We start from the raw sequence: 11,454 nt of genomic DNA, 5'->3' as shown, positions 1-11,454 counted from the left end.
CATTCAGTAAAATATTAGCTGTGGGTTTTTCATAGATAGCTTCAATCAGTTTTGGAAATGTGCCACCTATGCCTATACTCTTCAGTGACCCGGCCCGCGGGTCAGTCGACAGGGATACCTGGAGTAGGGGGTGAGAATTGGAAGGGGCAAGGGGCATGAAGAATGGAGACAAGACAGGAGTCTGATCAAGTCTCATTTATTGCAAAGTTCTTCCAGCATATATAAGGGTACGTGAAAGAGGAAGTTTGCGTCACCAGGTATCCAAGCAACCTGGCCGTGGTGGAGATAAGTTCCAAACTGCAAGCTTCCAAGTTTCGCTCACGTGATTTACGAGAAGAGGCCTGGCGTTTGCAAGGAAATAGAAACGTAGGCCTGGCGTTTGCAGGGAAATAGAAACTTAAGTCTGTTAGTACTGGAAATAGCACTTGGCCTATAAAATAAATGCTGTGGTGTCAGCCTTCCATAGGTCCCCCTTTTTTATAATATTTTTGAATGTAGATTTTACTTTTAATGTTTTGCCAGCTCTCGACCGAGGGGCGTGGTGACTGTGTCTGTCTTAGTTTGGGACCGCCTTACCATCTCAGCTGATCCTCCTTACCCGTCATGGGATACACGGTAGCTATCTGACCATGTTCCTGTCTTAGGTTGGTAGGATAAGCAAAGTCTGAGATGAGGGTCCTCATTACCCGTCCTTGACTAGCCAGTCCCCTAAGTAGTTATGGTTATGCGTTCATCTTCCATAGCAAGTCTGTGATAATGAATCTGGAGGGGCTGCATTTTAATAGCATCAATTTGTTGTTTTATAAAGGCCATGACTTTGTTAAAAAGAAAAGGTCCTAGCAACAGCAATATTAGTAAGCCAAGGAGGGGCCCTAAAAATGGAAGGAGATAAGGCAGAAAGCCATCTAGTCCACTCCAAAATGGGTTGTCCATAATTTTTCTTTTTCTTTCCTCTAGATTATTTTGTAATTTTTTTAATTTGTGTCAAACAATTCCTGATTTATTTGCACAAAAGCAGCATTTTTCCTGTAATGCTAAGCAGATGCCTCCTTGGTTGGCCGTTAGAAGATCTAAACCTCTTCTATTCTGTAGTACTACTTCAGCTAAGGAATCTAATTGATCTTGAAGATCTTTAACTGTACCTGATAGGGCTTGTATATCTTCTGCCATAAGTTGAGATAGTTCAGTATATTTATGTACAGCAATGCCCATACTGGCGGTACCAGTGGCCATGCCAGCAGTGATTCCCAGAGTGGCCAAGAGAGGGAGAAATTGGATAGCCCTTTTAGAACGGCCAGATATATAATCAAAGGATGGTATAGGTAAAGATTCATTTCCATTGACTATATCTATATCGGGTAGTAAAAGGGCGATAGTACATAATCCTGTCCAATTAGTGGGCAGAATGGTATATGCCAAGTTATTGCCACAAACAAATACCATATCATTGGGAGCACATGGGGAATAAGTAATATTGATGATGTCATTGCAATTGGTCAAAGAGAGTATGCCAATATCAATAGCATAACTGTCATCTCTATAACGGGAGACAATACAGGGTGCTTCAGAAAAGACAGGTTGTACTGGTAAAGGCATGATGGACATGCAGTTATTAGATGATAATTCAATGGAATTAATATTGATAGCAAGAGGCATAGATAGTCCTAAATGAAGGTATAACCAGCAATTTTGAGCCAAAGAAGGGTTGGATTGATTAAGTAACCTATGTGTGATGTCTAGCATTTTCAGGGTTTGGGGGTCTAGATTCGCATCCCTATTTTCGGGTAAAGCTACTGGATGGTAGTTAAATTTATGAGACATGTGGTTTACAATGTTTTCCAGTTGCTTTTGGACTATATCCTGTCTCACTTGATCTTGGGGTCCACCTCCATCAGAGACATGCACAGGTGGAGTCTTATTCCAGCAAACTGTTTTTCCTACTGTATCGGGACAGCCAGATTTGGCATATTTATTTGAGGTCCCCCAGACCTGAGGGACTGTGTCCCACTCACCTCCAAATGTCCCCAAAAAATGTCTGGTCAAGATTGCTGTAAAATAGGTATTATTATCTGTACCAGTACACAGTTGAACCTGCTCATAGCAGGTATTATGTATGGATGGAATTCTATACAAGGGCATGGTCCAGGCTTGTTATTAAAGGTGGGGATAATTTTAGCCTTTTTGCTACAGACCCATGCCTGTGCTCCATGAACATTTTGTCTCATTACTAAGTATGCTATTTTATCACCACAATCTACATTTAGGAGAGGGGTTGTCTCACCATTCCAGGTGCCACCACGGCACTCGCAAGGAGTACCAGTTAATTTTTGTAACAGTGCCCGAGTCTCATGGGGATTACCGAAACCACCTTCATTTTTTTCGTATCAGGAGAGAGATTCCCAGCAGTAGCCACATCCAGATGCTCATAGTTACCTGCAAAGAAAAGGAAAGAAAGCCTTCTCAGGGGGTCTCTTGCTCCCTGGATTTAGAGGTGATGATGTTATCTACTTGTTTGACCAATCGTTCAGGTAACCATCGTGCTGCTTCCATCTTCTGTGAATATATGCATACGGCACCTCTACCCCAAATTAAAACCGGATCGGGGCCGTGCCATTTATTATCTAATGGATCTTTCCATAGGGCAGTGGCAAAATCCCATTTAGTATCTGGGTGCCAGAAGCGGTCTGCTGCAGACCGGCTGTCTTGGTCCAGGGTAAAAAAATTTTAAATGAGTAATGAATGGGATAAGAGATTTCTTGGGGACCCCTTAACAGGGTACCATTCCCCCTTCTTTATTTTTTCTAGAGTGTTTTTAAGAGATAAATGGGCACGTTCTACTATGCCCTGCCCTTGTGGGTTAAATTGTATACCAGTGACGTGTTTGATACTGAGGTGTTTACAGAAGGCGTTAAATGCATGTCCTGTGTATCCTGGACCATTATCAGTTTTAATTTGTTTAGGGGTGCCTAGTACAGCCATGGTGGCTAGTACATGGGCAATGACATGTTTGCCAGCCTCCCCTGACTGGCCAGTGGCATAAATAAATCCACTGAAGGTATCTATGGTTACATGAACATACTTGAGTTTTCCAAATTCAGGTAGATGAGTAACATCCATTTGCCAGATGGCATTGGGTATGAGACATTGAGGATTTACTCCTAGATGGGGAGTAGGGAGTAGAATTACACAAGAAGGGCATTGCTTTACGATGTGGCGGGCTTGTTCCCGGGTAATTTGAAACATGAGTTTAAGCGTGTGAGCGTTTAGATGATGTAATTGGTGAGCAGCAGAGGCTAATGCGATTCGATCAGGCTCTGTGGTGGCTTGGGCAGTACAGAATAAGTGAGTGGCCTTGTCTGCTCTGCGATTTCCATCAGTTAGGGGGCCAGGTAAATTGGAATGAGCCTTAAGGTGTTCAATGAAAAAGGAGAGGGTCCTTTGGTGTATAAGATTTTGGAATTGTAAGAAAAAGGTAGCAGTTTCTGATACACGTTTGATTTGCACTGCTGTCTCTAATAAGGGAACTGAATGAGCTAAATAAGCACTATCAGTATAAATATTCAAAGCTCGATTGGGAAATGCGGAGAAAACTGCGATAACTGCTTGAAGTTCTACAATTTGTGCAGAATTTGATTTTACTTGAAATTGTACAATCTCTGTATTAAAGGTGTAAGCTGCATGACCAGAAGAGGATCCATCTGTGAAAACTAATAAGGCATTGGGCAATGGGGAATTCGAGGTTCTTGTGGGAAAAACAAAGTCATGTGTACTAATAAATTGTAATAATTTATTGGGTGGATAATGATTGTCAAGTTTACTTGAATAAGAAGCACAAGCAATAGGCCAATGTACTGTAGTTTGAAATAACCAATTAATTTGTGCCTGAGAATAAGGCTGTATAATGATATCTGGTTCTTTACGAAAGTATTTTTTACTATTTTCCCTTCCCATAATGAGGATATCCGCGACAGCCTGATAATAGGGATAAATAACTTTCATGGGAGAAGCAGGTAAGTGGATCCACATTATGGGGGCAGTTTGCCAAAATACTGCTGTGGGTGTAAGAGAAGTTTTACAAATGATGTAGCTCAGGAACTGAGTATAATCTATGTTGTAACAAATGGTGAATGAATAGCTTGTTGTACTAATGCTAAAGCCTGATGGACTTCTTCTGTTAATGTTCTAGGAGAATTGGGGTTGCTATCACCTTGTAAAATAGCAAATAAAGGTTTTAAATCCCCTGTGGTTAGTTTTAAGTAAGGTCTAAGCCAGTTTATATCTCCTAAGAGCTTTTGAAAATCATTTAGTGTTTTTAATTTGTCCAATCTGAGGGCAGCTTGAGTATTAGTAATTCTGGGTCCAGTTAGGTGGAAACCAAGATAAAGGTAGGGATCTTTTAGCTGAACTTATTCTGGGGCTATTTGAAGTCCCTGATTTGTGAGGGAGGATGATAAATCACTGTAACATAGTAAAACCTGCTGAGCATTCTGTCCAGCAATAAGAATATCATCCATATAATGAATGATGTACATGGAGTTCCAGGGAAGCCTAGTTTCCTGAATACCTGTGGCAACAAATTTTTGGCATAAGGTGGGGCTGTTGGCCATGCCCTGTGGTAAAACTTTCCATTGAAATCTTTTCATAGGTTCCTTGAAGTTGATAGAGGGGAGACTGAATGCAAATCTTTTTTTATCTAATGGATGGAGTGGTATAGTGAAAAAACACTTTAAGATAAATGATAATTTTATAGTAACAAAGAGGGATGGCCACAGGAGTGGGTAATCCTGGTTGCAACGCCCCCATGAGGACCATACTGGAGTTTACAGCTCTTAAATCTTGTAATAGTCTCCATCACCCTGATTTCTTTTTTATGATAAAGATTGGAGTGTTCCATGGGGAGTTGCTTTCCTCTATATGCCCAGCTTTTTGTTGTTCCTGCACTAACTGCTGAGCAGCTTCTAATTTTTCTTTTGAGAGGGGCCATTGATCAACCCATACAGGCTCGTCACTTTTCCAAGTGATCCTATCTGCATGGCATGCAGGAATGTCAATAGCCCTTAAGATAAATTTCCTAGCCCTTTTTTGTCTGTTTTTTTGGTAATTTGTAAAGGGCTGGGAATGCCTGATTCCTCTTTTCCTAATCCTTTTCCTGGTCAAAAACCCTGGGCAAGCATTTGCGCTGTCACTACATCATTAGGGCTACACATTATGAGTCCCATTTGGGACAAGAGATCTCATCCCTAAAGGTTGACAGGGATGCCAGGTTTGACAAAAGGCTGTATGGTTCCCTGATTGCCATCTTTATCTTTCCAAGTAAGTATCTTGGTGCTTTTCTCAGGGTTTTGGCTTTGACCGATTCCTGTTAAATAAGTTAAGGATGGGGAAAGGGGCCAATGGCTGGGCCATTGTTCTTTGTTAATTATAGTGACATCAGCTCCAGTGTCCACAAGGCCATGAAATTCCTTGCCATCTAGGCTAAGAGTAAGCATTGGTTTCTGGGGTGAGATAGGCTGAGCCCAGTAAACGTCAGAGGAGCCAAAGCCTCCTGCACCTCGGTGCTTTATTTTAATTTTATTATTATTTGACAAGAAGGGTAATAGTAATAACTGGGCTATTCTTTGGCCATGTGATACGGTGGAGATATTTCAGGGGGAAGCAGCCATTAATTTAATTTCCCCCTCATAATCATTGTCAATTACACCTGGGAAAATTTGGAGTCCTTAGACGGCACTACTGCTGCGTCCAATAATTAGCCCAAAGGTATTTGGGGGTAGAGGACCAAACACACCTGTGAGTAAAATTTGCACTCCCATTTCAGGGGTTAGTACTGTGTGGGAGGTGGAACAGAGGTCCAATCCTGCACTTCCTGGGGTGGCTCTGCAGAGGTCTGAAACAGATTGCTGTTGGCTGGAACAAAGCTGACTGCCCCATAAACTTGTTTGGGTTTTGGGGCCTGGGGCTGGCCCCTCTCCCCGTTTCCCTGCTGAGAGGGGAGGGGATTTCCTTGATTGTCTGTTTTAGATCTGCACTCATTAGCCCAGTGACGGCCCTTGCAGCATTTAGGGCATAAGCCAGGGGGTGGTTTTTTAGGAGTTGAAGATTTTTCCTTTTTGCAGTCTTTAGCAAAGTGCCCTGGTTCCCCACAATTAAAACATTGGCCCTTAGTTTTCTGAGCTAAAAAATCTTTGATAGTATAGCCCTGTAAGGCTGCAGCCATTGCTAGAACTTGCTGATATGCGGTGCCAATGTCAAAGCAAAGGCGAATATATCCAGACAAATCTGTCTTCTTTTTGTATGGTCAAATAGCTGTCTGGCATGCTGCATTGGCATTTTCATAAGCCAATTGTTTAACAAAGTCCATTCCAGCTTCTGTGCTACCAAAAATCATGCCTGCAGCTGTCAAAAGTCTGTGGACAAACTCTGAAAACGGCTCATCAGGGCCCTGCTTCACTGCGGTGAGGGAGGAGCTAAAATCCCCTTTCACTGGGAGTTTCCTCCAAGCCCTGGTTCCTGCGGCTTGGATTTGCACATACAGACCTGGATCATATTGCATTTGAGTATCTGTACTAGCAAAATGCCCCTCGCCAAGAAGCATATCATAAGTCCAGCCATTTCCCGCCTGAGCATTTCTTTTGGCAGTGTCTTTGCAAAATTCAGCATATTCAGATTTCCGTAATAAGTAATCTCCTCCGGATAGGGCAGCTCTGGCTAGAATATACCAGTCGCCAGGAGCGAGCCATTTCTCTGCTTCTGATTCTAATATAGCTAGTGTATAGGGAGCAGTGGCTCCATATTGGGCCACTGCCGTTTTTAATTCCTTAATCATCTGAAAATCAAATCCACTGTGATGTCTCCATGCCTGACTCTGATTGTCTGTGGTCTCTGTGACCGGAAATGCCTCTGTTCTCTCCTGGTTAACAGGGGGCTTCCTCATAACTACACCTCTAACGGAAGATTGGGATAAGGGGCCAGCGGATTCTTGTTCTCGAGTCCTCTGCTCCTTACGGTCCAATTTGCCTGTTTTAACCCTCTCTAATTCACTGATTATCTCCTGATATTCCCTCTCGAGTTTTATTTGTTCTTGTAAATGTGCAATTTTGTTCTCTAGATCCCTTTTTGGGTCTATACTGGCCACTGCCACAGACAGCACAGAGGACCCTGCGCTGTACGGGGGAGGCCGTTTTTCAAGTAGGGGCCCATCTGGATTATGATACTTGGCCACCTCCTCCTCTAACTCATTCCATTCCTCATCTGAAAGCTTATCATCAGGGTTTATTTTGAAAACTTTCAAGTCTGGGTAGAGCCTACGTTTTGGCTCTGGGGCCTTGACCTTGAGCTGCTTTGCTCTCAGTTTGTTCTCAGGCTGAACTTTCTGCCAAACAGTAGAACAGTAGGAGCCTTTTGTTCCTCTCTGTTGGGTTCCTCATCACTCTATAGTGAGATAAGATCATCTTGGTCATTAAGCTGACAGTTAGGAGGAGTGCCTCCAGCAGACGCAAAATCCTGGGATGGATCTTGGGATTTAATATCTCTTTCTTTGTCGTAATGTAACAGTTCTTCTCCCTTTTTTATGACATCCACAACCGCGGGACAAACACTGCGATAGCTAATAATATCAGTAATGACATTCCAGTACGAGGAAGCAGTGACTGGTATTTTTTCAGGTCCAAATATCTGATAAAAATCATTTAAAGCATCACCTACTCTTTTCAATCTTTTCTCATCTATGGTTCCTTCTTGAGGAAACCAAGGACAGACTTCTTTTAAGAACTCAAAAAATTGAAATAGCTGTTTAATTTTGACCTTTACTCCTTGCGTCTTGAGTGTATGTCTCAACTGTTCCACAAATAACTCATGCTGACTGACTTCTTGCCCCATGATCGCTACTACTCACCGAGATCCTCATTCCAGCACAGCAGGCTACTGCGTGGCCAGGTCCCGATGTTTCTCTGAGCCGGCCGGCTTCCTCCAGTAGCTTCTTCACCGTTTACCCTCATATCTAGGTCCCTGTTTGGGCACGACGTGACCTAGACCGCGGGTCAGTCGACAGGGATACCTGGAGGAGGGGGTGAGAACGGGAAGGGGCAAGGGGCGTGAAGAATGGAGACAAGACAGGAGTCTGATCAAGTCTCCTTTATTGAAAAGTTCTTCCAGGGTATATAAGGGTACGTGAAGGAGGAAGGTTGCGTCACCAGGTATCCAAGCAACCTCGCAGTGGAGGAGATAAGTTCCAAACCGCAAGCTTCCAAGTTTCGCTCACGTGATTTACGAGAAGAGGCCTGGCGTTTGCAGGGAAATAGAAACTTAAGTCTGTTAGTACCGGAAATAACACTTGGCATACAAAATAGATGCTGTGGTGTTTGCCTTCCACACTTCAGTGTTCTAATAGAAAAGGATGCTGGATTTTATCAAATGCTTTTTCTGCATCTATTGAGAGGATCATGTGATCTTTATTTTTGCCTCTGTTAATATGGTGGATAATGTTTATGGACCTGCGTATGTTAAACCAGACTTGCATCCCTGGGATGAAGCCTTCTTGATCATGATGAATGACTTTTTTGATGATAAGCTGTAATCTATTGGCTAGGATTTTGTTGAGAATTTTTGCATCTATATTCATGAGTGAGATTGGTCTGAAATTCTCCTTTCTGTTTGGGTCTTTTCCTGGTTTTGGTATCAGGGTGATGTTTGCTTCATAGAATGTGTTGGGGAACATTCCTTCTTCCTCAATTTTTTGGAATTATTTCTGCAGCACATGAATAAGCTCTTCCTTGAAGGCTTGATAGAATTCTGGTGTGAAGCCATCTGGACCAGGGCATTTTTTGGTTGGAAGATTTTGTATTGTTTCTTTGATCTCAGTGCTTGAAATTGGTCTGTTCAGGAGCTCTATTTCTTCCTGGCTGAGTCCAGGGAGAGGATGTGATTCCAAATATTGATCCATTTCCTTCACATTGTCAAATTTCTGGGCATAGATTTTCTCGTAGTATTCAGAGATGATCTCTTATATCTCTGTGGGATCAGTTGTTATTTCCCCTTTATCATTTCTGATTGAGGTTACTAGAGATTTTACTTTTCTAGTCCTCGTTAGTCTGGCCAATGGTTTATCTATTTTATTTATTTTTTCAAAAAAATAACTCCTATTTCATTAATTTTCTGAATGATTCTATCGTTTCCAATTTCATTGATCTCTGATTTGATTTTGGATATTTGTTTTCGTCTACTGAGTTTAGGCTAAGATTGTTCTTCTTTTTCCAATTCCATAAGATGGCTTGTGAAATTATTGATGCGCTCTTTTTCTGTTTTTCGAATCTAGGCATGTAAAGTGGTGAATTTTCCACTCAAAACTGCTTTTGCAGTATCCCACAGGTTTTGGTAGCTTGTGTCTTCATTGTTGTTATGTTCAAGGAAATTGATGATTTCCTGTTTTATTTCTTCCTGCACCCATCTGTTATTCAACAGAAGATTGTTTAATTTCCATGCCTTTGGGTGGGGTCGAGCATTTTTGTTGGAGTTCAGTTCTACCTTTAGTGCCTTATGGTCTGAGAAGATACAAGGTAAAATTTCAATTCTTTTGATTGTGTTGATATTTGTTTTGTGTCCCAGGATATGATCAATTTTGGAGAATGTTCCATGGGGTGATGAGAAGAATATATATTCTTTAACTTTGGGATGGAGTGTTCTATATGCGTCTATCAAGCACAGTTGTTCTAGGATCTCATTTAAATCTCTTATATCTTTGTTTAATTTCTGTTTAGAGGATCTGTCCAGCTCTGTAAGAGGAGTGTTAAGGTCCCCTGTTATGATGGTATTATCAGATATCATGTTGCTCAGACTGAGTAAGGTCTGTTTCAAGAATCTGGGGGCATTTAAATTGGGTGCATAAATATTTAGAATTGAAACATCTTCTTGTTTCATTTTCCCTTGACCAACATAAAGTGACCCTCTTTGTCTTTTTTGACTTTAGTTGCTTTAAATCCACATGTATCTGAAAATAAGATTGCAACTCCTCTTTTCTTCTGAATTCCATTTGCCTGAAAAATTGTCTTCCAACCCTTGACACGGAGCTTTAATTTGTCCTATGAAGCCAGGTGTGTTTCTTGCAGACAGCAAATGGATGGCTTGTGTTTTTTAATCCACTCAGCCAATCTATGTCTCTTCAGTGGGGAATTCAAGCCATTAACATTTATTCAGATAATTGATAATTGTGGTAGTATTCTATTCGTCTTATTCTGTGAGACTCCATTGCTTAGTTTTATCTTTTGCATCAGTGTGGAGGTTAGGTTCTGTCCTTTAATTTTTGAGTTCTTATTTTGCTACTGATCCATTGTGGTGGTCAGTGTGCAGAACAGGTTGAAGTATTTCCTGTAGAGCTGGTCTTGTTGTAGCGAATTTCCTCAATGTTTGTACCAGAAATGATTTGATTTCTCCATCAATTTTTAAGCTTAGCTTAGCAGGGTACAGAATACTGGGCTGGAAATTGTTCTGTTTAAGTAGATTACAGTTAGATGACCATTGTCTTCTTGCTTGGAAAGTTTCATTAGAGAAGTCTGCAGTCACTCTGATGGGTTTGCCCCTGTAGGTCAACTGGTGCTTACTCCTGGCAGCTTGCAGAATCTTTTCCTTTGTCTTGACTTTGGACAGGTTCATCACAATGTGTCTTGGAGAAGCTCAGTTAGAGTTGAGGCGACTTGGGGTGTGATATCGCTTTGAAAGCAGTGTGTCAGAATCTTTGGTGATATTTGGGAAATTTTCTTTTATAATATTCTCTAGTATGGCTTCCATTCCTCTGGGGCATTCTTCTTCCCCTTCTGGAATTACTATGACACATATGTTGGACCACTTCATAAAGTCCCATAATTCTGACAGTGAACGTTCTGCTTTCTCTCTCTTCTTTTCTGCCTTTTTACTATCTGAGTCATCTCCAGAACTTTGTCTTCTCCCTCTGCAATTCTTTCTTCTGCATGGTCTAACCTGTTGCTGATACTTTCCATTGCATCTTTAAGTTCCCTAATTGACTGTTTCAGTTCCTTCAGCTCTGCTATATCCTTTTTATATTCTTCATATCATTCATCTCTTATTTGATTCTGTTTTTGGATTTCCTTTTGGTTATTTTCCACTTTATTAGTAGTTTCCTTCATTGTTTCCATCATTCCTTTCATTGTTTCATCATGTGTATTCTAAATTCCCTTTCTGTCATTCCTAACATTTCTTTATAGGTGGAATCCTCTGCTGTAGCTACCTCATGTTCCCTTGGCGGGGTTGTTCTGGACTGGTTCTTCGTGTTGCCTGGAGTTTTCTGCTGATTCTTCCTCATGAGTGATTTTTTTTATCTGTTTACTTGCCCTAATTTTCCTTTCGTTTCCTCTTGCTCTTGAAGTTCTCGTTCCTGTGGACTAAAGGTTCGGTGAGTTCTTTTGGTACAGGACCAGAAGGGTGAGAAGGTTGAAGAGCAAG

At 41.5% G+C, this 11,454-nt stretch overlaps 1 protein-coding gene across 1 annotated transcript; it reads right to left on the bottom strand.

Moving 5' to 3' along the window:
• Positions 1 to 208: 208 nt before the first annotated feature.
• On the bottom strand, positions 209 to 7,952 carry LOC128566040 (syncytin-1-like). Its single transcript, XM_053562944.1, has 2 exons — positions 7,895 to 7,952; positions 209 to 2,433 (listed from the first exon to the last, which is right to left on the bottom strand). The coding sequence occupies exon 2, from the start codon at positions 2,137 to 2,139 to the stop codon at positions 985 to 987; it is 1,155 nt and encodes a 384-aa protein (XP_053418919.1). The 5' UTR covers positions 2,140 to 2,433; positions 7,895 to 7,952; the 3' UTR covers positions 209 to 984.
• Between the last annotated feature and the right edge of the window lie 3,502 nt (positions 7,953 to 11,454).

This window comes from Nycticebus coucang, chromosome 14 (assembly GCF_027406575.1).
Source record: "Nycticebus coucang isolate mNycCou1 chromosome 14, mNycCou1.pri, whole genome shotgun sequence".
Classification (NCBI taxonomy): Eukaryota; Metazoa; Chordata; class Mammalia; order Primates; family Lorisidae; genus Nycticebus; species Nycticebus coucang.
The sequence above is the reverse complement of the archived record's forward strand: the minus strand, read 5'-3'. Positions and strand labels throughout refer to the sequence as shown.

Bases quoted from the DNA above. Each gene is read 5' to 3' on its own strand.
- LOC128566040 (XM_053562944.1), bottom strand. From the start codon at position 2,139: ATGCCCTTGTATAGAATTCCATCCATACATAATACCTGCTATGAGCAG.